Below are 27,003 nucleotides of genomic sequence, written 5' to 3'. Positions count from 1 at the left end.
TGCTGTGCCCCTATACCAGTTCACTGGTACTCATTCTGCCGACCTCGGAAGGATGGCAGCCTGAGTCAACCCCACCTGGTGTTAATTCAGTGGAAAAACAGGGCTCAAACTCGGGACCCTAAGATCCCAAGCCAGCCACACTAACGACTTAGCAAACACCAGGCTTTTCTGCTCTATAAAGGATGGTCACTGCCCCCTCAGCACACATATTACCTGTGACTTATCCCTGACAGATACCTAAGAGGTGTAATTCTACCCTACTTGAGCACATGGTCCATACACATGAGAGAGAGTGAGATAAAGATAAAGAAAGAAAGAAATAGAAATGTCAAAATAGTGTGCGAATATACTTACTGCAAGTTAAGCAGGCCGAACATGCCCATGCCTCGGAAATCTGTTTGTGGATCGTTACCTTGGAAACCAACGTCTCCCCACTGCTTGCTGATGCGTGCTGAAAGGGGCACGGTTGGCATCAGCAACGACCACAGCTGACGAAAGAAAAAAAAAATGAAGAAAAAACATGAATAGTATTCATTTATAAACTCGAAAATTGTGCCAAGATTATAATTGACAAGAATTTTGACAAGGTCATTGGAGCTTCTGAAAAATCATAGTATGCACTCAAGGAAGCTTGTTGCATCCACCGATAAAGGTTCAAACGGAGGGATGGGTTCGGCACAGGAGGTTTGGGAGCAACCGTTGAGAACGCAGCCTCGTCTCAATAAGTGCAGTCAGCTGTGATCCCATTTGAGGTGAGGGAGGGGGGGGAGAAGGAGGAGGAGGAGGATGATGACGACTACTACACTAGACTGGGGGACTTTAAGGAAGGAGACAGGATAGAGAGTTTCCTGGCTCACCAAACGAACATGGACACACCTGTTGTGAGCGTCGTGAAAAGACAATGTTGCCCAAGTTGGTTTCACCTTTCATGAAACCTCTTGGGAATACTTTGCACGTGTCCATTCGTCATATATATATATATATCTACTGTGTAGTGTATGCAATTTATGCGAGCTATGTTCAAAATTGGCTGAGTGATCTTTGTCTGCGACAAAACTTCTCTGAATGTTCTTCATCTTCATATTCAAAATTCTGTCCATAAGGCAATGTGGTTGTCATGTTGCACATTTTCCTTATTCCTACAAGGTATCACATGATATGCTGTTCCATTTTGGCACCACACTGTCATTGGCCTGTTTCCTCGTGCAGCGGGAGATGGAGTTTTGCAATTGCTTCTGTCTGTGTGTCTGGCTGTCCGTCCAGGCCACAACTTTTTTTTTTATTATTACAAAGTGAGCTTTTTGTCATCAAATCTTCAACAAACCTTTTATTATGAGAATAAAGAGAACACGTATTAATAAAATGTACAATTTGTTTTGTTTGTTCGTTTTTTTTTCTGTCGTTTTCGTCAAGTTCAGTTCGTGTGAAAAGTGGACACGGACAAGCTTTACATTTTGAGAAGTTTTCTACTTGCAGACTGCAACCGGATGAGCACCATTTGAGCACCATTTCTTCCAGCATCTCAAAATAAGAAATCAAACAATATACGCAAAAGCTGATCACGTTGTGTTAGTTTATTGGTTTTTTTTTTTTCTACTTTATGTGTGGTGTACCTTTAAGGCAACACTTTTACTGATGGACGGTCAAAAGACACTGACGTGTGTGGGCGTGCGTGCGTCAGCTTCATGATGAGGCTTAGATCATGTAAACGAATAAAAAAAAAAATTTGAAAACCCATTGCCAGAGGCCACGGCATGTACTACATATATCCATCCATTGGGAACATGCTCTGTGCAGAGCATTGGTGCTGCTGAAGCAGTCTCCTTGGCTATTGGGCACAATCCTGGACGGGTCGCCACTCCGACACAGGATACCAGCATGCTGGCACTCATTTTGCCGACCTCGGAAGGATGACAGGCAGAGTCAACCCCACCTGGTATTAATTTAACAGCCGAGTGGGATTTGAACTCAGGATCCTCGGATCCCAAGCCTGCCACCCGAACCATGAAACCAACACCAGGCGTATGCACAACATACAGCATATGGCAGGAAAGGAATTGTTGATGGACTTGCGATGTGTACGCATTGTGTAGATGTGTATACAATTTATAGATGGTTGCGTGTGACTGTGGGTACATTTTTTTTTCTTTTTATTTTTTTTAAAATCAACCTCTTCGGGGGGGTTGTTCCCCCAACCCCTCCATTTCCAAAAACGATTTCCTCAACACAGATTCAGATGTGCTTTCAACATTTCGCATTTTGAAGATGTACGAATTCGAATTCGTTTCCCCTGGCTCAACAGATCGAGTGTAACCCGGCCTGCTCATGATCTGCACTGTGCTATAAAACCCAATTCAGTATGACCGGCCAATCAGAATATAGCAGGCAATCACATACAGTGTGCAGGTCACCACGAGCAATTCCTTAAAAAGTAGAGAACCAAAACAATATATCCAGTGGCATGATATTTCAAAAAATATATGGATGAGTTGTGGCAAAACTAGGTGGATGAGAATCTCCATGGTTTCGGCCTGAAGGCTAACATCTTAAAAGGTCCATCATTAACAGCACGTTGCATGTACCTACTTGAAAAAGAATTTCCTCATTGGCAAGATTGTGCGAATCGTACGCTTGTTTGCGCTTGGCTTCCACGTCCTTCAAAAGCTGCCGATAACCAGTGATCTGCAGCAGGCAGGCAAGCAGAAGTTCTCTGAACCTGACCAAAACACGATCACAACATTAAATCCCAAAGTACGTCGAAGCAGCAGGGAAGCAACATCAACATCCTGGTTGTACATGGGTAAAACAATTGCTCACTACAGAACATGGACATATATACGCTACAAAAATCGGTCAACCCCATCGAGAAAACACGAGGTTGAGAGCCGGCAAATCTTACTCCAAGAAGAAAGTGTCGTGAGATGGAATGAGAAGGCAGAATGTGGTAAAAAAAAAAAAATTATAAAAAAAAAAAATCTGGTCTTTTTATCATTCTACATCTTATTGGTTCACGAGTCAGTAAGAGACCACTATATTCGTTATGGGTGTGTGTCTGTTGGGTAGTCAATCTAGTCTCCCCTTATCATCAGTATTTCCGTCTATGTTTGTCTGTCTGTATGTATGTATGTCTGTTCTGTCGAGTGCTCCATTAATACAATGGCGATTTCGATGAAACTTGGTTGGTAGGTTCATACCACGACCTAGTTGTGTGCAAATGAGAACCGTTGCTATGGACCCATCCGTTGCCTAGCAACGGACCTTGGAAATTTTCAAAAAAAAAATCTCAAATTAATTTTTTCGAAAATCAAAAATCGGGCCACGAGTGACTGTGGGCAGTACATTCAGCCATATTGTCAAAAATTTCCAGCCGGATCCTATGAAAACTGTCGGAGAAGATAGACTTTGAATGAACCCTGGTCGAAAACAATTAAAAAAAACGAAGTTCGTTATATCTCAGAGACTATGAGTCAGATATACATGAAACTGGTATGGTAGGTTCATGGTATGTCCTAGTTATGTGTGAGAAAGAACCGTTGCTATGGACGCTTTTGTTGGCTAGTAACAGCTGAAAAATGACTAAATTCGACTTCATCAACTACCCATGTCTGCCTACCGGCTTGTCTGTCTGTCTGTCTGTCTGTCTGTCCCGAGCATAGCTCCGTGGGTTTTGATCAGATCTTGTTAAAAAAAATTTTGGTGGGAGGTTTATATCATGATCTAGTTGCGTTTTCCTAAGAATGGGCTTGCTGCGCCCATTATGGGCGGATACACGCCCAAAAAACATGTGTTTTTAGGGGGAAGCCAGTTTCAAGTTACATCTTCTCCGAGGGTGTTTGTCGAATCTGGCAGGGGTTTCGGTACTTGGTTAGCCCAGTGGCACCTGCATAGCCCCACGGAGCTCGATTTTTCATTTTCGTCCCAAGGTCAAGGTCACGAACTTAGAAAATGTCAAAAAAAAATCAATAAATTGGGCATCGAGCTCCTAGGGTTTTCAACCGTTTCAAATGAAAGTTGGTATGCAAGTAGTGCTCTTCGAGTACTACAACTTTCATCATTTACGTTTTTCCCGATTCCCGCCAGTTTGCCCGTGGCGTCTCCTCGAAGGTCAAAAAATAAAAAAGGCGAACTGTGTACATTGCTTGTGAACCATCGCAGTCTCCAGACTTGTGAACTTTAAGAATAAACATCTCACCTCAACAAACATTAGAGTCAAATATAATAAATTAACAATTTGCTCCATATCAAATCATAAGTATACAAACGTTAACATCGTACCAAACCAATACAACTACAAAACTACAACGACTCATACCCAACTGAGGAGCGTACCAAACTCCTTGGGGTCGACCCCGCTGCACTTCGTTCCCTTGGAACATGGGGAATGCAAGGTTAGGACAGGAATTTTGGAATGTTTTTGCCATGGGGCCGGCGATAGCTCGCCCACCCTTCACAAAGGACACAGTGGGCTCTTCAATGTCCACCAACTAACGTCGGAAGACAGGACGCCCAATTTCACGACAATCCAAAGGACGACGTACACATTGATGAATCGCCATGCCCGTGAAACAACAGGATGACAGTTTTGAGCTGGGTCAGGATTCAAACTCAGGCAAGACAGCTTAGAGGTGTGTGTGCGTGTGTGCGTGCGTGCGTGCGTGCGTGCATACTTGCCAGCCACACTGACAGCTCGTAAGCGAACACAGTCACTTGTAAATAAATTGTGACATGCTCCTCATTCTCTACTTCCAAACCCTCCCTCCCACCTTACCAAGACAAATTCCCTTGCCCTGGACATGATGTACAAAAGTGGAAGTGACGCTTTGGTTTGACGGGGAAAAAATAATACGTGGCAATCAAAATCATTCTCGTATTGAAAATTTTCTTATGAAGATCAGCTGGTCACTCTTTCAAACTTTACTTTGTATTGGTGGAAGGGTATATTTTCTTGCATTCCATTATATCTTCCACTGCCTTTTCCACGGACATCTGCTCAACTTCCATAGCCGAATGCAATATCTGAAAAATAGAGAGGGGATCAAGTTTTGGAGATGAAGAATAGATTACCGCGCATCCACGTGCAAGTCATCAAGATCTAATGAATCCTGGAGTTTTCTTGTTTGTTTTTAATTTCACATCACATCACAAGAAATTTAATAAACCCATGGCACGAAGCAACAATTAAAACCCACTTTTTGATATATTGTGTTATACTGTATAATCGTTCTTGGCCCTGTTTCTCAATGGTAAAGATTCACTCTAAAAAAAAATTCTCGTATCCTGATCCAGATCGGGATCTTCACCAAAACGAATCAATTCGTCCTCGTCACACACCCAACCCGTCCACAACTTTTTGAGATATCCTGTATATTTACAGTCGTCAACATGGACGCGGCTCTTACCATGGCACACGACCGCAAGGTGTTACTTTTTCTGTCCTCGGGGTGGTGAGGGGGGATTTGCTGGGAAATTTGGAGTTGGTGAAAATGCGTTCACTTTAAAGAAACACTAAGACAGACAGGGGGGGGTGATTTAGAGGATTAATGAGGTGTGTTGGGATGGCAGGGGGGGTGGGAAGCTTTTAGAAATTTCGGTGGGAATGGGTCACAGTTATCAGCTCCGAAAAATAAACCTCGACACATGCTCTGTCGTTTTTACACAAACCACACACTTATGCTAAAAGTTTATTTACGATATAACTAGTCTCTTTTACACCAATTACCACCCATCACCATTCACAAAGCACTACCCGCATTCTTTCTCTGAGGTCTGTCTGAGACACCTGGGTGGACAGTGTTAATTATAATTACACACAAGCTCCCACCTTTTGTAATCATGCACAATGACTTCTAGTGTGGGTGTGTGTGTGTGTGTAACTCTTCCTACTCATTAAACACATACCTAACAGTTCTAACCCCCCCCCCCCAAGTTTATAATTAAGCAACAAGGGCCGTATATACTCCACCGGTCAAAAGTTTAAGAACACCCCCATTTTCCAGTTTTTACTGAAATGTAAACATTTCAAGTCTAGTGAATAACCTGAAATGGTACAAAGCTAAGCAGTTAGTAGCAACTGCAGCTGTTCTGCAGCAATGGAAGTAAATCAAGCTTTGAAAGTTGATGCAAACAATTCCTACTGGTGTCCCAAATTTTGTTGATTAGTTACAGACCCTGTGTCTGTGTAAAAGCAGTGTTGGAACAGACTGTGTTGCTACACCCTCTGAAGCATGATTTGGACAATATTGCACTGCAGGAAGTAGTATATTGCTATCATAATGGCGAGAATAAGACAATTAACAAAGGCAGACACACAGACCATGATAACCCTTAAAAATGTAGGTCTTTCCTTTGGAGAAATAGCAAAGAAGCCAAGGTGTCAGTGAGTACAGTTTCCTCCACCATCAAAAGGCACTTGGAAACTGGAGGAAACTCTGACATGAAGAGGTCTGGCAGACGCAAAGCCACAACACAATCAGAAGACAAGTTTCTAAGAGTCAACAGCTTGCGTGATTGGGGGCTCACAGGACAGTAACTTCAAGTACAGCTTAACACTGGTCGAAGTAAGGAAGTCTCAGTTTCAACTGTGAAGAGAAGACTTCGAGCTGCAGGTTTGACAGGTCGAGTGGCAGTAAGAAAGCCATTGCTAAGATGGCAAAATAAGAAAAAGAGGCTTGCCTGGGCCATGAAGTACTACCAGTGGATGACTGAAAACTGGAAGAAGGTCTTATGGACCGATGAAAGAAAATTTGAAATCTTCGTTTCATCACACAGGGATTTTGTACGCCGCCTAGTAGGCGAAAGGATGGTTCCTCAGTGTGCGACACAAACTTTCAAATATGGAGGAGGAAGCGTGATGATCTGGGGCTCTTGCTGGATCCAGAGTCAGCGACTTGCAGAGTGACTGGCACCCTGAACCAAAAGGGCGACCACAGCATTGTACAGCACCATGCAATACCATCTGGTCTACGCCTAGATGGTCAGGGGTTCATCCTACAGCAAGATAACGACCCAAAACATACCTGCAGGCTACGTCAAAACAAGACGATAGGCTGCAAATCATGGAATGGCCAGCACAGTCTCCAGACTTAAACCCCATCGGGCTGGTTTGGGATGAACTATACAGAAGGGTGAAACCAAAGCAACAGACAAGTGCAACACATTTGTGGGAACTTCTGCAACAGTGTTGGGAAGGACTTTCCGAACAATATTTGATTTCCATTGGAGAAAGAATGCCACGAGTATGTTCGGCTGTTATATCTGCAAAAGGTGGCTACTTTGAGGAGTCAAAAATTTAGATTAAATTTTGTTCAACAAAACGATTCCATGATTTCTTTTTTTAATGGCAATTGTTTATTTGTTCTATGCTTTAATTCCAGTGTGCATTGAATCATTAAACTGCTTAAATTTCAGTAAAAACTGGAAAAATGGGGGTGTTCTTAAACTTTTGACCGGTAGTGTACATCGGTGGAAGGGTAGCATATTCTTGACATTTCAAACGTTCATTTTTCTCCTCAGCACAGGGAGTTCTTTGCTTAGCTGTTCCCTCCCATCCAGTGGCCCAGTTTATTGTTGGCCCCCAACACCAAGCTTAACCACAACAGTTGATAAATTAGTCTGGTTTACACCTGTTACCCTCCCCCCCCCCCAATCACCATTCTCAAAACAATATGTATTTACGTTAAGATAGTGGGATGGCAGGATAGCCTATGCCCTAGAGGTACACACACTCGCCTCTGAGCTGTCCAATCTGGATTTCAATCTTGGGCTCACTATAAACTGTTATCCTGGTGTTTTGCAGGCAAGGTGATGCATAAATGTGTGTGCCGTTCCTTCGATGGACATAAGGGTCTCCCGTCTACCAGCATTAGTTGGTGGACGTTCAAGGTCCCAAAGAGGAGGTGATTTATTGCCAGCATCATGAACAAATTGCCAATTCCCTCCATGACTGACTGCTCGGACAGGAAATGGCAAACCACCTTCAATAATCCTTCCCAAGAAACTGTTTCGGGAGCACGAACATTCTGTAAGGAGTATGGACCGAGTTCATCATCATTAAGGTGGCAACACCAACGGCTTGGAGGTCTGTTTTCTTTGAAAGAGAAGTATATGGAGATGGCAAAACATTTTATGATACATGACATCATTTAACAGATGAAAAAGGTTAAAAACATTTCAGTTGATGACATTAACAATTGCACATATGACCAAGGACAATTTGTTAATAAAAGTGCATTTTAAAAAAACCCACCGAGCTTTTTGAGGACGTCAAAGAGTTTTCTGCAACAACAAAAATAAAAAATAAAAAAAAATCAAAGCTTCTAAAGGAGGAAATGCATTGAAGGAAAATCATGCTCCCAGAAATTCAAGCTTTGCAACGCATGTTACAATCATCGATTTGAGAAATGAAATGCCAAAACCGGACAGGTCATAAAAAATAATTTCGTCAACATCCATCTGCTACATAGTTGCCGTTTGTGTGGGTTTAGCACAATAACAGAATCATGGTCACGCAATGTTTCTAAAACCTGAAAAAGCTGGTGGTTTACGTACACCGACTGAGCAGGACACTGCCAACTGGTTTAATTAGTTTTCACAACCAAATATCTTACTATAATTCACCATCTGTCCGTCTGTCTGTTCCCAGGTACCGCAAAAAATGGCTGAACCAATCGCAACCATTTTTGGGGTGTATAATCCTGGGACCCCTTGGAGTAAAACAGGCATAAATATAACAACATGACCCCCTTGACGGCTCCCGTAGGGAGCGGGTGCTTCTAGTTATACAAATTGAAGAAGAAAGATCGGTTTTCCATTTTATACGTTTGGAAAAACAGTGGTTAACCAAAATGGCACTCGGTACAGCGGAGCACATACCTCTACCAGGTTGAACAGTTTACATTTTTCCTTTGATCTCCTCTCCCTATCAAGACTGGAGCACCACAATGCAGTGTTCTAGACCTAATATTATTCCAAATCTTCATTAATGATCTCGCTGACTCTCTGGAAAATCCTCTTTGCTGACTACTCCACTCTCTGCCATGACATCTCTCATCATTCTGACAGACAGGCAGCAGCCTCTTCTCACTCCTCAGACCTTGAGAAAAAAAATCACGAACTGATCAAACACAATTTTGCTTTGGCCAAAAAATAATAATAATAATAATAATAATAACACGTCGATCGTCCCCGCTACCTTCTTTTTTGTAATATGTTATTTTGTCAAACATCCCGAAAAAAAAAAAAATCCATATCTTCGTGTTCAACTTGCACCATTCTCTGAATCGATCATCTCTTTTTATAAATCGAGCCGCAGCGCTGAATGCTGTGCTGCTGCTTTCCGCTCACTGCGCTTTCCATTGTCGACGATGGACGGGAATTGCAAATTGCAAATTCGGACGGGAACCAAAGTCCTGAAGCCATGGTATGCGAGAGCAATTTTTGAAAAGCGACACTCACCGTGTGACGTTGTCTCTGATTTTGCTTGTGGGGAGTTGGACCAGGGAGAGGCCACACAAGATCAAGACCAAGCAGCGCTGGCGAGTCCACATCCCACACGTGTAAATCTGTGTATTTAAATAAATGTTTACTGTAGATCTATACAGAAAGATGGCATAGCGAATAATTTGAATATGCACGAAGTGTGTAGTTATTTTTTTTGTATGTTGCCGTACATTTAAATACATTTGTTTTGAAGTGTGGGTTGAATTTTTAATAAGCCTTGTGAGTGTTTTGGTGATGTGTCGGGTATATGACCCACGTCATGATACGTCTTTGGGATAGAAAACCGACACGTCTGATACATGACTGTAATGATGGTAGTTTTGCTGGCGATAACAATATAAAGAAACAGAACATGTATCTTTAGTGAATTAAATTGGCGACACACCAGGCAACTATAAAACCATAAGTCAATGTAGATATGTGTACGAGGTGTGACTATTTTCAATTTATTTATTTTTAAGTGTTTCTGTGCATTAAACATGAAGGGTCCTTGAATGAAAATTTCAGTGGCTATTTTGAACAACAACAATAACAACAAAAAAAATAACAACAAGTCACAAATAAAAAGGGCCTCCTTCTTCCGATAAAATAAATAAATAAATCCAGACAATCAACCGACGTTTTCTTTAATATGATCTTATGTATTCATATTATCCACCCCTTGCGTTCTCCCTTGCACCACGTCGTTACCTGCATCCCTCGTTTGTCCGTCTTCCATCTACTTTCTCCCACCGCCCTGCTGTTGGCGTTTCCCCTTTCATGTTGTGGCCTGATTTGTTCTGTGTAATCGCTTTTTTGTTGTTGTTGTTGTATACATTGTCAAGGCTCGTATAAGAGCTAACACACAGAACGTATAACAAGGGGAGCAGCAGACAAGAGGGGTGGGAGAGGGCGGCACAAAACAGTGGGGAACAGAGACATTCAGAGATCTGTGGAAGGGAGAGGGATGGGGTGGGGTACACAGGGTAAACAAGATGGACATTATGGGAACTTTCAGGAAGGAAAGTAGGGAATTTGAAGGAGGTGGGTTTGGGGTGGATTAACGGGGGTAGATAAGATCAAGGTTTTTGGATGGGGGAAGACGAAGATAAGAGATGGTGGTGTGGAAGTAAAATGTGAATAAGATGCTACACCGACAATTTATGGACATATAAGGTGATAGAAAGCTCTGTGGATCACATGACTAACCGCAAAGCATTGATGTTTCTCTATTGATCATACTGAAACTTTTTTTCCATTAATTGGGATAAGCGCTCTGTCTACAAATTACATACTCATTTATCTTTATATGCTTTTAAACAATATGGAGGAATTAAATCTGTTGTAAAGCATTGGCTAAAGTCACTTAGTCACCATATAAGAAATGGTTCGCCAGAAAGCATCATGGGTAGACACTGACACAGAGTTGAGATAAAGATTTGAAATGCCTGCAGCATAAAACATGCTTATGATGTCTCTGACAATGAGAAAGTCAGAACTCATTACGTTTGCAGAGTGGACTGCCCACGGTTTGTGAGTTTCTTTGTTTTACTCGTAACTATGTTTGCTTGACAAACCACAAGTAAGTGGAATAGAATCTTTGTTCAAATATACTGTGGTCTTGTTAGTTCCATATAACCAACATATCTTAAAAAAATAAAAAAATAATAAAAAACTTAGGATAATTAATTCATACATCGATTGCCTTTCTCAATGTTAAGAAAGTGCTCTCTTGAATCCACTAGTAAATGCTCAACACCACCACTGCACCACTCAAAGCGAACATATCAAACCAGACAATAATAACAACGAATGTATAATCCCCATGCTGGCCCAAGCATATCTGGGCCTGGTGAAAGATCTTGTTATTAGTCCATGCTCAGTGAAATTAAATGTGTACCCCCCCTCCCCCTCTTATGTTTGCTGCTCTGATACTTTAAAATATACTTGATAATGGATCTGATGGTTGTTTTATAATATTTTGTCACGTGCCTTTTCTCAGGAGTGGATTCCGTCTGACCACTTTCCTATAAAGCCAAGATTTGTGAAATGCTGCAGAGATTGTTGTCCTTCTGACAGGTTCTCCCATCTCAGCCAAGGAATTCTGTGGCTCTGTCAGAGTGGTCATAGGTTTCTTGGTCACCTCCTCGACCAATGTCCTTCTTGCCTGGTTGCTCAGTTTGGTCAGACAGCCAGCTGTAGGAATGGTCTGGGTAGTTACATATTGTTTCCATTTCCTAATGATGGAGCTCACTGTGCTCTTGGGAACTTTCAACACTCTCGAATTTTTATTTTTTTTTTACCCTTCTCCAGATCTATGTCTCCTCACAATTATATCTCGGAGTTCTACGGACAGTTCCTTGGACTTCATGGTAGCGTTTCTGCTCTGACATGACGGTCAACTGTGGGACCTTATCTAGAAAGGTGTGTCGCTTTCTGAATCATGTCGAATCATTTGAATTGGCCACAGGTGGACTCCAATCAAGTTGTAGAGACGTCAAGGATGATCAAAGGAAATTGGATGCACCCGAGCTGAATTTGGAGTGTCATATAGCAAAGGGGTTGAATACTTATTAAACGCAAGACATTTCAACTTTTCGTTTTTAATTAATTTGTAAAAATTTCTCATAAAAGAAATTCCACTGACATTATGGACTATTTTGTGACATTATGGGGGTTATGGGGTATCGGTGACCAAAAAAAAAAAAAAAAAAATCACCAAACTCAATTCAATCCATTTTACATTCAGACCAACACATCAAAATGTGAAAAAGTCAAGGGGTGTGAATACTTTCAGAAGGCAATGTATACGTATCTATAAAGCTCCAAGAAAAACAGAGCTAACTCACCCACTTTAATGGTGCGCTGCCCTCCAGGCAAGATATTTAAGCAGATGCGTTGCAGTTCACATTGTCCTGTGTATTGGTTGAGCAACCACTTGTAACAGCCACGCAGAAGATGGGTGTAAAGGATAGACCAGAGCTGGTACAGCATAACCTGAACATCGACAGCACAAGATTCCTTCATTAAACTACCATAGCAATAACGATGCAGCAGTTAGCTTTTCTCACTTCCAGAAATAGAAATCACAAGATGGAAACTTGAAGGGCACTCGGGAGAGCGCATACGCTCCGCCAAGCTGAACAGTTTACGTTTTGTATCCCACTGATGGGCTGTTTCTGGATCCGGACTTGAACAAAAATCAAATCTGCTTGTTCATCACCGACCCAACTCATCCAACTTTTGTCCGAATCCGTCCACAACTTTTTGAAATATCATGCTATATATCATTTTTAGCCCGATCACTCAATGGTGATGAATCACTTTCCTTATCGACCGTTTCGTTGGAGTGCTTAAGCCGCTTGGCGAGCTTGGTTGTTCGTTTCCAAGCCATGGCCATACACGACAAAAGTATTCACACAGTCACTGAATATATCGATCGACTTAAACAAAGTTCAGGCACTACTTGCCTGCACTTGGCCATGTGTTGCTGTGCATGCGTTCCCTCAGGCGGTAGCTTGCTCGCTGAAAATGTGCAATTCTATTTTGACGTTTCCCCTTTTTGTGCAATCTTCTTTCATTATAGAACCCGTCACTTCGACATGGATACATACATTTAATTAAAAAAAAACTAAACGGTTCGACTTTGAAAAAGTTTCTTCAATCGTTTTGTCCAACCGACTTAAGCTAGAGTATATTTCATTACCTTGAATTCAGTAGGCATGTATGATGCCCGTACGTTTGGAATTATTGCTGCTGCTCAGTTCATAGTTCGTATCTATTTAGCTTCTTCTGTGTTTTTTGGTTCGCGGGCGCCAGCAGTGACCACTATTTTCGTTTTGGTTCGTGGGCGCCAGCCAGCAGTGACCACTATTTTAGTTTTGGTTCGTGGGCGCCAGCCAGCAGTGACCACTACTTTCGTTGTGTTTGTGCGTCTGTCTGTCTGTGACTCTCTCCAGAGCATAGCTCCATGACGTTTGATGCGATCTTGATGAAACGTGGACACAAGCTAGGTATCATGGTCTAGTTTGTCTTTTTGTACGAGGGGCGTCCCACGCCCCTTGTGGGTGGAGCCACGCCCACTTGAACTTTTTATTTATTTATTCTCAATTTTTTTTCTCGCAATTTCATTTCATAGAAGCTGTGCGTAATGTCCATAAGTACAACATATAAAAAAATCTTATTTGATTTGGTCAATTTTGACGGAAGAGATAGGTTTTTACGGTCGGGCTTCCTCAAAAGCTTCCACTAAGGCCTAAGTCACATTTGCTCTACGGTGAGGATACGGCGGCTGTACGCCCTCTGAATTGACAGAAACCTGCGGCGGCCGCAGAGTTTCTGCGGTGGCCTCAGGGTGGCCATCTTTTACAGGCCATAGGGGTTGCCGTGGAATTATAACTTTTTTCATTTCTACGTTCGCCGTAGCAATTCAACATGCCGAAACAAAAGAACTGGTAAAAAAAAAAAATTAAAAATTAATGAACCCACTCGTTACCGTCCGTCTGGCCGCACGTTCGCCTTAGGGCCCCCCTGCGGGCACCTTGAGGCTACCTTGAAAATTCTATGGCCGCCGCAGGGCCCCCTTAAGGTCACCGTGCTACATCAAATCAAAGACCGCACAGCAACCCCACGTTTTCGGTCTCCACAATTTATAAATACCCCGTGCAGCTCCCCGAAAAATAGACATATGTGACTGCTACATTGTGTGACCGTGGAAATACGGCGGCCGCCGTATAATTGCTAGTGGCCGTATATTTTGGAGACCCACGGCCGCCGTGGCAAATGTGACTTAGGCCTAACTCAATTGTACCTCTTGTGGCATTGTTCAATAATGCCCGTGAACCATCGTCGCCTCCCGGCTAGTTGTTTTTGTTGTTGGTCGACGAGTTTTATGGCTCATAATGAAACCAAAACACACACACACTTTTGATTGAAGGTTCTTACCAATACACCATTGAGACCGAGCGTCACTGCAAAGCTTGCTGCTACTCTCTGCACATGCGCGTTTCACTTTGCAGGGTTGCCAGATTTGAAAAGTGTAAATATCGTGTTGGAACCTCAAAATTACCGCACGATTCCCACGGAATTATTATTATTATTATGATTTTATTTTGAAACCAGTTAACCCACAACGCACAGCGACATTTCAAATTGCAACCAGTGACCGTGATAGATTTGTAGCGTCATTCTAGAAACCGTCATTCCCGTTACTCCCTGTACAATGCCTCTGCTGTGCTCCTTTTTCTCCTGATGAATGCATCAATGCATGACAGTTATATAATAACACCTTGGATTAAAAAAAAAGCCTCCTTAAAAAATAAATGAAAATTGAAACATGGAAGCGTGTTGTGCGACGTCATCCACCGCCTTAGAATAAAACAATCAAAACATCCTTATATCGAACATTAAAGGGGAAAATCATTATACTTTCGTTAAAAGGAGATAAATGTGACGTTACGTGATAACGTTCATCACTCTGACGTCACATTGTGGACGTGCGAGCCCGAACTGAAATGTCACAAAAATCCAGTCAAGTTAATACAGACAACATCAACTCCGGATTGTCAGGGACATATGTGAAACTTTTGTTTTAAAAGATAAATTAACAATTTAAAATACTGTCGTGTCCAGGGGGTTAAAACACTATGTGGACAGATGGGCAAAGCTTCTCCCTTGAAGGCTACAACCGAGACTCTGAGGTTAATTTGTGTGCGTTACCGGGGCGTAATGGTGGAGAGACGATCCACCCAGGAGGAGCACAGCACAGGGGCGCTGCACCAGGACAGCACAATGCTACAGTGTCTTAAAAGGAACACGTTTAATGAAAAGTAAAACAAATATTCACAAAGGTCAATAATTCAAAAGGAAATGATAATATGAAATAAATAAATCCTACAGCCGAGGACTCACACGCACACAGACTCATTTACAGACAACGGGCGATAAAATAAAAAAGAAAAACCCTCCTTTTAACTATTCCTGCGATTAGCTTGGCCCAGAGCTGATCCTTGTGGAACTGGAATCAAGGTGCTTCTCCCGTAGCAGGACGAACGCACGCCAGGCAATCCGCGAGCGGCACTCCACATAAAGGCTCACAGCCCCAGTGTAACGGCTTCGGGGGCTCTGATAGTCCTCATCGACCCGACGAGAAGCAAAAGGCCGGCGTCTTACTTCACCACGCGAGCCAAACTGCCTCAACACGGATTCATTGGCCATGTTGTCCTCTTCGGTGTGCGCTCAATCTCCGCTCTCGCCTCTCCAAAACAATGCACCTTGTGCCTCCACTCTGATCATGGCTCTCCCAAAATGCCAAGCCAACTCCTTTAAAATGAGCAACCTCTCCTGTGCACTCCCTTTCTTTCATCTCCCAAAATGCACCACTATAATCCTCTTAAAATGTGCAAGCTGCCCTTCTCACTCCACTTTCCTCCGTCCTATTTTATCCTCTGCCTCCGGGCTGTGGCCTGCTCCCACGAAACCTGGGAAGGCGGGGCTTCTGCCTGCTCGGCTAGCTTCTGACGTCACACCCATCAATCATCCTTCGGGGACGTGACTTCGCTAGTCATCGGCCTTTGAAGACGGGGCTTTCTGCCCGTTTGTTGTGGTTTCAGGGAAGCGTTGCCCACCTTTATTGCCGATCTTGAAATATAAAAATATAGGTAAAAAAAAAAAAAAAAAAATCACAGAGGGCAATCACATACTGGAGAACTTATTCTTACTCCCTAAGCTAATTTAACACCGCACCACCCCTCGTGTGGTCATACGTAACACTTAAGCTTACAGGTTCCCTACTAACTACATCGAGATGCTTTCTACTCGTTCACGGACCGAGTAACTCGACACAATTTATTTTCTTACATCGACCCCCCACAATCGTTACGATACATTTCCCTTTAACTTTTTGTCGAGGAAACTAATTCCGACTATATTTTGACGATTCCGTAGCTTATTTAATGAGTAAATTGTGTTTAAAATAATCGATTTTACTCCCAATTCGTTTGCTTTTTGTCGTAGACCAACATACGAACACTTTCTGAACTCATTTCATTCACTTGCACACTGTGATGTCATTCATTTTTTGAATCACTCAATGACGAACTCCTAACCCTAACTCGCACAGCTTACGTGGCATTACACCTGCATGACGGAGAAGGTCATAATCTGCCCAGCAGACTGAGAAAAAAAAATGTTCTGAAGTTTAAACTGAAAATTGAAGGTTGAGTATTTCATTTTTTGAAATTGCCACAATTGTCGTACATTTGAAACTATCGATCGTGCATCGTACTAGAGGTTGAATTATCGTACAAACGCGATAGTCATCGGCCATCCAGTAACTGCGTCACTTCGTTAAATCGGTGGTATTGCGGGGATTCCGAGGGTGATCTCATTTACTTATAAACATTTGAATCATCAATCTACCATATTCAGAGCGGAATCACCAAGATTATTGACACGCACAATGACTGAGTCTGGTGACAGAGTTTTGTTACCGATTGTAACCATTACACGACCAAGTTTGAGTTAAAGCAACTTAAACCCCCCCCTCCCCCCCCCCCCCGCTGCCAACCAAAACTTCAAAACTTTAAATCAACTTCATGTAAACAAACAACCAGCTCGTGACTCGTGTGGACCTTTTGAGTATTAAAGGCTACAGGTAACCAAGGTCTATGTGTGATATCAATGACATTATGACGTCACACTTGACCTGAGACTTGGCTTAGGTTACTTGTTGACATCTCTGTGACAAGTATCAGTTGTGGAGATAACTAGCATTTTTGCATTGTAGACTAATCAGGGGGGGGGGGAAATGCGGAGGGAGGGGGAGGGTTGGGTGGATGACGGAGGAGGGACCCAACGTTGCTTGGCAACACAGGGCACCCCTGCTCGTACAAAATGGAGATGACCTCTGACCCTCAACTGTTGAGATTTTCTTCCAGTAGGGGCTGCGACCATTGTGGACAACCTGTTTCCTGGTAAAACGGCCTTAAGACCGATTATCAGGTCAATGCACACTTCGTTAGAGGGAAAAAAAAATGTAACAAAATAATTCGGGCACACCTGTTACCTGTAGCCGACCTGCCGGTACCTTACAGTAACCTCACCGTGCTCAACAGTCTCAACTCCTCTTGCCAGGTTTTAAAAAAAAAAAAACCCCCACACAAATCTCTCAAACACGAGCGCAGCACAAGGTGAAGGAAAGGAAATTGCGGAAGGAATCCCACGGAACGCAACCGTTTTAATGGGAATTGGAGGCAACGACACAGGTTATATTCGCCTGTTCCACAGCGCAGATTCGCCATACTGTACCACACACCGGCTTCATGGGAATTGGAGGCAACGACACAGGTTATATTCGCCTGTTCCACAGCGCAGATTCGCCATACTGTACCACACACCGGCTTCATGGGAATTGGAGGCAACGACACAGGTTATATTCGCCTGTTCCACAGCGCAGATTCGCCATACTGTACCACACACCGGTTTAACGACACAGGTTATATTTCCCTGTTCCACAGCACAGATTCGCGATACAGTACGTCCCGTCACACATCGGTTTCATGGTCACTCAGCTGCGGTGAAAACGGCGTTACATTTCCACGTATATTTCACATAATGGCGATTTACTGAAACTGGTTTTTGTTTTTGATTGCATTTTTATTTTTTATTATTTTTTTGAGTTAAAAGCCCATAACAGGAACACCTCATAATAAGAAGAAGAAGAAGAAGTCCAAAAAGAGGAAGAAGAAGAAGAAGTGCAAAAAAGAGGAAGAAGAAACAATAAAGAAGAAGAAGAACAACAACAACAAAAAAACAACAACAACCACAAAGGCTTTTTCGAGCAATTGAGCATCATGAATCAGACAAGTTAATTATGACGACGAGGTGGACGACGAGTTGAGAGCAATTTAGCGTGATGATCCAACTAAGTTAAGTTTGCTCATTCCCCACGTTGCTCCAAGTGTGTACGAGTACATCGCTCACTGTCAAGACCACGACTCTGCCACGGAGACTTCATGAAACATGTATGTAAGACCGAAGAATGACGACGAAACAAATAATCACATTTTCGTGTGGTGAAATGTGAAGGAAGATGACGTCATCGGCGGAGGTTGGGTGTGCGCATGCGCGAAGCAAGACACGTGGTGATGCCTTCTACTCTTCAGGGGTCATGTTTGATCGACTCGGTGATGTCGACCGAAATATTCGGTGTACTCACTCGTCCAGGATACAACAAATTGGCTTGGGGTGTCGTTGATTGTTTTTGAAACCCAAAGAAACGTAGCAAAACATGGCTGTGTTTGGAAAAACAAGCTCAAATGAGCTCAGATCCTCGTCCTCTTAATGATGACGTCATAAAAACGAATATGACGTCATCGTGATGTATCAGGTTTGCGATAAATTATCTGTGCTCATGCCCGGCTTGATTCCCGCAGACAAACTTCAAACAGCTTGCCTAGTTTCGGAGATAATGGTATAGGCGATTTCCATTAGCGGCGATATTATGACGTCAACTTTTTCTTTTCTAGGAATAATTTCCAAAATCGGAGATGGTTACTGCCTGCGCGTGGGCTTTCTGCATATACATGGCAAGTTTCACGAGGATCCGATGAAAACTCTGGGTTGTGAAACAAAAATCAAAAAATAGGAATGACGTCATAAAAATTGATATGACGTCATAGTGATGTATCATATGTGCGGTAATTCATCTCTGCTAATGCCCTGTTCGATTCCCCCAAACAGAATTCAAAAAGCTTACCTAGTTTCGGAGATAATTTTTTAGGCGATTTCCATTAGCGGAGATATTTTGACGTCATAACTTTTTTTTTCTAGGAGGAATTTTCAAAATCGGACATGGTTACTGTCTGCGCAGGGTATTTTTACATGTATATGCCAAGTTTCAGGAAGTTTCGATGAAAACTGTAGGCTGTGAAACAAAAAAGTCCACAACAAGAAGATGAAGAACAACAACGTGAGTAAGACTTAGAGATCCTCCACGAGGATCGAAAAATTGGAGCTTTCAAAGATAAAGTGGGGAGTGCTTTGATGACCACGCGAACCGATGTGATGCATTAATGGCGGGAAATGCAATTGACGACGAGACAAAAAGGATCAACCTGTTCCTATCTTCCGTGGGAGCAGACGTGTTCAGGATGGTGAGGAACTTGCGAAGTTCCGATGCTCCAGCGACAAAGTCTTGCGACGATTTGAAGGGACTATTGGCGGAACATTTCACGCCTAAACCCGTCGTGATTGCGGAGCGACACAAATTTTTGGATGGCTAGCCAAGGTGAGCATGAGTCCGTGGCTGGCTTCGGAGCAGCTTGCTTCCACGTGTTCGTTTGGAGGATTTCTCCATGAAGACCTCAGAGACAGACCACCAAAAATTGTTCCGGAACACAAACAAATTTGTTGTCGAAGGCAATTTTATCTTTTGAAGACACCATTGTGAAATGTTTGTCCGACTAATTGGCTGGCAAGGCTAACGAGGAGCACATGGGCAGCCAAGCAGCAAGAACCGATGACTGCATGACGAACCGACTTCAGCGGGGGAGGAGGTCAATGCCGGCTGGGTGAATGGCAGGACTGAGATGTATCAGTAGTTTGTGATGATGCATCCATACATGGGTGCACCGGGGCGTGGTTAAACAGAGTCATGTGACCTGCCCATGTTCCGATGCTGTGCTGTGCTGTGCTGTGTTGTGTTGTGCCCGTGTCCAGATTAAACCTGTTTTTCCCACTTCAGAGCCTTCATCTCTGTATATTGATTACATTACAGTGGCGACGAGGATGTCTTCGTGCATCGGCATATCGCAAGAATACGCAGTGGGCGATGATTTGGAAGATTGTACGGATCGTATGAAGCAGTACTTAGTGGCAAACAAAATGGACAGCGATGAGGACGCTGAAAGGCGGCGAGCTGTATTACTGACTGTATTCGGTGCCCCGACGTACAACCTCATCAAAGATCTTCTTTCCCCAGCCAAACCTTTTGACAAGTCAGATGAAGAGCTCGTCAATCTCGTGAAAACACATTATCACCCTAAACTGGGTAAGATCGTCTCGAGATATAGATTTTACACCCACCATCGTCAAGATGGTCAGTTAGCATCCGAGTTCGTGGCTGATTTACGCCGACTCGCCGAACATTGTGAGTTTACAGATAAACTCGAAGAGACGTTACGTGATTTCTTGATAATAGGCCTCAATGACGACTCAATTCTGCAGAAAATCCTTCCTGAATCTGACCCCAATTTGGCTAAAGTCATGGAAATAGCCACTACGTGTATCCAAACTGCCGAGAGCCTGTGTGTGATCTCTAACAAATCAAAAGTTATCCAGCTGGACCCATCGGTTAACAAGGTAACCTTTGGCGACAAGCAAAAGTGTTTTAGCAAGCCACCAAATTCACTTCCACCTCCTGACTTTTCTGAATCTACCTGGAAGGTTGGGGTAACTTGTTGGCGTTGTGGTAATCATCAATCTTTCCAATGTCGGTCCAGGAATTCAACCTGTGACAACTGTGGAAAGAAAGCAGGGACACTTGAAGTGTCGTCGTTCTCGATCCAAGTCAAAGACCTTGTCTCCTGCTTATCACATTGGAGTGAACCCTGATGCAGTGGACGATAGGTCATAAAGCACAGCCTGCAGCCAAGAGTGAGGAACTTTATGGAGTGGAGTTACTTGTCCATTACGATGCACCAGAGGTTTTCTCTGTTTGGAACAAAGAGTTCCGATGCTCCAATTATAGTTGATGGAACAATCGATAAGATACCGGCGCTTCCAGATCAATTATGAGCCTGAGCAAGTTCACCTCCATCTCCCCTCTGAGAAAGGCTCCTGCACTCCAGCCTGTATCTACTGACAAGAACATACACCAAGGAGGTGGTTCCTGTAGTTGGCTCCGCTAACGTAACTGTAGGATATGGAAACAGCACATATTAGGTCAGCCCAGGTTGTAACCTGCTACTCGGTAACCATGTAAACCGGTACTGTGCTGTTCATGGTCGGGTCGTCGGCGACGAAACCGGAAACCCCACCCGGGAAACCGGGTGAGGAGGGTGTGTGTGGACACCCATCAGGAATAAAAATAAGACCGGTCAAAAGGCGGAGGAGCTCATGGAAGAGCCAACGGCCATTTACACTCCCTCCTGGGGTTACAGGTTGGTGGTAAGCAAGGGCATGCTCACCGTAAAAAATTAGGCTCCATTAACTTCATCATGGCAGGACAACTTCAACATGGGCAGCAACCAGCCCGTAGATTGACGTGGGCGGTACCAGCCTACGTCAAAAAGAATGGTACAAACCCTCAAGCAAGATCGCGAAGGCCTGTCCTTCCCTATGATGGTTCTCATGGACCCGATGTGTGTTGAAGCTTGAGGTTTGGGAGTTGGAACAATGGTAGGAAGAAGTATGGAGGTAGCAATGGAACTGAGAAAGAGGAAAATGGATGTGTGTTGTGTGCAAGAAACAAGATGGAAAGGAATAAGCTAAATGCGAAACAGGCTCCGTACACGACGTCCCGTGAAACCAGCGCGATTCCCGAAATACTTACTAGCGGCCCATTCAGCTCGCTATACCCGTCTCCCATCTGGGTCGGTCCATGTTTCAATTTCTCGCATGCACTCACACACGCCATGACACACACCACTCGCACACCTCGACACGCACTCCGGGACAATCACATCGGGGATTCGTGTTAACTCAAGGGGTCCCGGGGTCTCTACCCCCCCCAACCCAAACTCTGCATGGACCCGTTCGCATAATTCACCCGCTCAACATTGCGCGGTTCCACCGGCTTTACCTGGTCCCGGCTCGCTTCGAGGGAGCTTACCATCTCCCTCTGTTCCTGGGGGAGGTTAACCTGATGCTCGAACTGGGTCCCGATACATTCCACCAACTCAACCTCATTGTCCCCTCCTAACTCTATGTGTGTGTGCTCATTTTTAACTTTATTTAATTCGTTCCCCTCTTTTGCTTCCTGCGTCTCCATCATTATTTCTAAATCCTGCATCTCCCCTTGTGTCTCTGTTAATTTCTCCATCTCCGTCACCTCCTTTGGTTCTTCCGTCGTCCCCTCGTGTCTCACCCTAAACGTTTCCCCTTTAATTGTGGTGGCATCTCTCGTCATCCCGACCTCACCCGTCTCCATCGCGGGCCGGACACATTCCACACTCCCCCTCATCGGTTCGGTCGCTCCGCCACGTGGTGCCGCCATTATGCCTTTTATGCCCGCCTGCAGATTCAACCCCATGGTCTGCATCTCACCCCGCTGTGTTCGCATATCGCCCCTCAGTGCCTGCACATTTCCATCCATTCGTTGCGCATTTGCGTCCATTTTCTTTTCCAACCGTTGCGCATCTGCATCCATTTTCTTTTCCAACCGTTGCATGTCTTTCCTCATCAGCATTAGTATTTTCCCCAACTGGTCCAAGTTAAATGTCCCTGACGGAGCCGATTCGCTTCGTTCGGGGTCGGATCCGCCAGGGGCCGGGGGGGGGGGGGAAATTTGCCGTTGAGGGCGGCCATGCGCCGCCACCCCCGCCGCTCCCATTACGAGTTCTGTGTCTGATCGCGGGGAAAGTTCCTGCATGGAGGTGTCCTGGACCATGGGTTCCTCTAAACCTGCACTACTACCCACCTGCCCCAGCTCATCTTGGTCAGCCATGTTGCGTTCCGGGAATAAATTTGATTCGCTCGCAATTTGGGGGAAACGGGGGGGGGAGGGGGTTGCTCCCTACACCTCTGCTCCGAATCCCATGAATTTCGTAGAGGCGGAGGGATTCGAAACCCGCTCCTGACACCAATTTGTTGTGGGGCTGAGTGTCGGCGGCAAGCACGACCACTCGGTGGAGCAGTAGAGTCGGCTCCACCGAACACCCGGAATCTAGATCGTGCTTCTCGGAGAACTCTGAAAGGCATGGGTCCCTTACAGGACCGTGGTCGCCAATATTTTGACGGCGTGAGGTAGGGTCCACTTGTCTAACTCCAATTTACCTAAGTACTCACGCCGTCCATTATCGGGGGACACCACACCCTCGGCCGACTCTGTCCGATCCGAGTCGTGGGTAACGTCTCTGATCCGGCGTAACCGAGCGGAGTTACCAGAGCCGCGCCGGACCAAATGAACAATTTGCCGCTTCGCTATTTTCCAACACGCACCATGCTAAGCCAATGAAAGAAACACAGAAACGAGCTGGTACATTCAACAATAGGGGTCTTTATTTTACAATAATCGGGGAGACGAGGGGAGCACGTAAGGGCAGAGTTATTACGAATATAAGAAACGCAAATAATGTACAACAAAAGCACTTAACAATTCTACTTGGACAAGACAGGCTCGCACATAGACACGCACACCCAAAAAGAAAATGGACCCGATGGGTCTTCAGTCGGTAGAGCCGGCCCAGGGTACCTGTCCCGCCTTGTGCGGTCACACCGACTCGAACCACCACGGTGGGACTCGAACCCATGACCCGAAGTCCACGACCACGACCGTCTGCAGAGCCCTCGTCGACAACCACTCACTGGCTTTGGATGCCAGGTTGGAAATGTCTGAACTGAAAATGTCCTCTCCCACCAGAAATGTCTCGCACACGATCACTGGCTGCTCGGCAAATGCCACAATCTCCATCTGACGAACGTTCCAGCCACGAGCACCCCGTCTCCCCAACGCTGGTCCAGACAACCACCCTTTCTCCTCAGGAGGGAGGGGCTTATTCTCTTGGCCACTCGCCTCCTCAGTGGTCGGACCCATCGCGCGATTCCCTGGCTGTCCTCCATTGGACAGGCCCATGGTAGGCGGGGCAACTCCCACCCTTCTGGGTGAAGTTCCATCGGAGGAGTTGGTAGCTCCGCCTACCTCCTCACCTCCGGCCACGTGTGTAATGTCGATCGTGTTGAGTCGGAAACGGGGCGGGTGAGACGCCCGCTCCTTGCGGATTGGCCAAAGAGGGATGCCATGCCTATGTTAGATTCCACCCACGCGCGCTCGCTGGCGAGCGTGCGAAAAATGCTGCGAGCAGAGTGTTGTTGTGAGAGCGAAGATGGGCATTGTTGTCATTGTTGTAAGGAATGTAAACAATCCTATCTATAAAATAACCCACAGCGCACGTACATTTAATTCCCATTAGACGAGGGACGGGACCCCAGCTTGAAACACATACTTACCGATATAACTGATCTATAAGGACTCTGGCTGTTGTGTGCTCATGGCTTCCAGATTCGTAACAATATCATGTGCTTTTGACACAGTCTGGCACCCTGACCTGCTCTCCAAACTCTCTTCCTATGGTATCCAAGGCCATCTCCACTCATGGCTCGCAGACTTCCTCTCCTGTCGCAGGCAACGTGTGGCCCTAAATGGAGTTCTCTCATCCCTCTTCCTGTCCAGGCTGGAGTTCCTCAAGGTAGCGTTCTGGGCCCTGTTCTTTTTCTGGTTTTCATCAATGATCTCTCCGACTCTCTGGAAAATCCTCTTTATCTCTTTGCTGATGACTCCACCCTCTGCTGTACCATCTGTCATCCCTCAGACCGGCAAGCAGCAGCTTCCTCGCCCACTGAAGATCTGGATAAAATCACAAACTGGTCCAACACGTGGAGCATGTCTGTCAATCCTGACAAATCTCACACTCTCAATGCGTCTCTCCGAAAGGACCGTTTACAAAACCCCCCCATCCACTTTCTCAACAATCCTCTGGAAGAAGTCCTTTCATTCAAGCTTCTGGGTCTCACTATCTGCCATGACCTTTCCTGGGAAAGTCACATTTCCAACCTGGCTTCCAAAGCCAGTCACCGACTGGGAATCCTCCATCGTGTAAAGTCCTTCTTCGACCCACCTGAGCTCCTGACCACTTACAAAGCTTTTGTCTGAGGCCTTATTGAGTACTGCTCTCCCACCTCTCACCTTTCTCGGTTTCACGCTGTGGAAACCAAGGCATTTAGGATCATCGGTATCTCCTGCGATGAGGCTCAATCTTTGGGCCTCTCACTCTCTCACCGCAGGCAGGTCGGCGGTCTCTCTGTCTTCTACCGTCTACTCTCCGGTCTCCTCCCTCCCCTGCTCTATCTGCGATATGTCCTGAGCATATTTCCACAGGGTGCTCAAGGTCCACCAACAACCCCCTTTCTGGTAAAACTACTAAAATCACGAATCGCTGCTCACCTTCACTACTTCATTCCTCTTTTTTTCCTGCCTTTGGAATAAACTCCCTCACTCTCTTCAATCCCATTCTTCTTTCCAGCTGTTCACCACCACCTCTTATCGTCACCCATCACAAACCTCGATCTTTTCGACCCCTGATAATCCACCCCAATCCCACTTCCTTCAAATTCCCTGCTTTTCTTCCTGAAAGTCCCTGTAATGTCCATGTTGTGTACTCCGTGTTCCCCACCCCATCCCTCTCACTTCCACAGATCTCCTCATGTCTGTTCCTCACTGTTTTGTCCATCCCTCTCCCACCCCTCTTGTCTCGTGCCCCCCTTGCTGTGTGTTGTGTGTCCGCTCTCATCCGAGCCTCTACAATGTATATAAAAAAATCTCATGGCTAACGTCATTCACGATGAGATACCCGTAACCGCGAAGCAGATTGCTTGTGCTACCAATAGCAATCTCAATTTGTCACAAATTAAATACTGTGTTATGTCAGGTGATTGGGCATCACTACCGGAAGGGGTGAAACCGTTCAACATTCAGAAGGATGGGCTCTCTATTGATGCAGACTATCTGCTTTGGGGGTAGCCGAGTGATAATTCCACCCAAACTCCACAGGAAAATGAACAATGAACTCCACAATGCTCATCCAGGTGGAGTCACCATGAAGGGTCTCGCCCGAGCCCATGTTTGGTGGCCTGGTTTGGACGGTGACATGGAGTCCAGTACACACCATTGTTACACTTGTCAAGCCCATGCCAAGACACCGCCACAGTCTCCATTGGCCATGTGGCCGTGGCCATCAAAGTCATGGTCCAGACTACACATCGACCATGCCGGTCCATTTCAAGGGAAGCTTTTCCTTATCGTAGTTGATGCCCACTCCAAATGGGTTGAAGCTCTCGTGGTGCCATCCTCATCCTCTGCTGTAACAATGGAAGCTCTACGTTCCATGTTCACACAACATGGTATTCCAAACCCCATTGTATCAGATAATGGATCGTCATTTACGAGTTCAGAGTTTCAGAACTTTTATAAGATGAATGGCATTAAGCACGACACAGCTGTCCCCTACAAACCTGCCAGTAATGGTCAAGCTGAACGTGCTGTTCAGATCATCAAGAATGGTCTAATCCGCGTCAAGGAAGACTTCATTCAATCTCGTCTAGTTCGTGTGTTGCTCAACTACCGCACCAGACCACATCAAACCACCGGTCACTCACCTGCCAAGCTTCTAATGGGTCATGAATTACCAACACAGTTATCATTCTGTTACCCGGACATTACGGTCCAGGTCGAGAACAACAAGTATCAACAGAAACGTAATCACGACCAAACGTCCGTACACCGCAACTTCCAGATCAACGATCCTGTGT

At 44.9% G+C, this 27,003-nt stretch overlaps 1 protein-coding gene across 4 annotated transcripts in view; it reads right to left on the bottom strand.

Annotated features, from left to right (window-relative positions):
• ELMOD2 (ELMO domain containing 2) overlaps positions 1–17,928 on the bottom strand; it is a 30,586-nt gene extending 12,658 nt beyond the window's left edge. The window contains exons 1-6 of one of the 4 annotated variants that reach the window (XM_085899787.1): positions 17,792–17,928; positions 12,327–12,474; positions 8,246–8,274; positions 4,919–5,016; positions 2,587–2,716; positions 355–488 (exon numbers count right to left, since the gene is read on the bottom strand). In XM_085899787.1, the coding sequence (XP_085755913.1) occupies positions 355–488; positions 2,587–2,716; positions 4,919–5,016; positions 8,246–8,274; positions 12,327–12,474; positions 17,792–17,800 (548 nt within the window). In that variant the 5' untranslated portion in view covers positions 17,801–17,928. Of the gene's footprint in view, positions 1–354; positions 489–2,586; positions 2,717–4,918; positions 5,017–8,245; positions 8,275–12,326; positions 12,475–17,535; positions 17,770–17,791 lie in introns of those variants that run through there. The other 3 variants (XM_085899786.1, XM_085899788.1, XM_085899789.1) reach the window with 3 other exon arrangements.
• Positions 17,929–27,003: the final 9,075 nt, after the last annotated feature.

The sequence above is a fragment of the Eptatretus burgeri genome, chromosome 10 (genome assembly GCF_056783735.1).
Source record: "Eptatretus burgeri isolate ZD-2024b chromosome 10, Ebu_testis_v1, whole genome shotgun sequence".
Classification (NCBI taxonomy): domain Eukaryota; kingdom Metazoa; phylum Chordata; class Myxini; order Myxiniformes; family Myxinidae; genus Eptatretus; species Eptatretus burgeri.
Note: the sequence above shows the minus strand (reverse complement) of the source record. Positions and strands in the feature narration are given on the sequence as shown.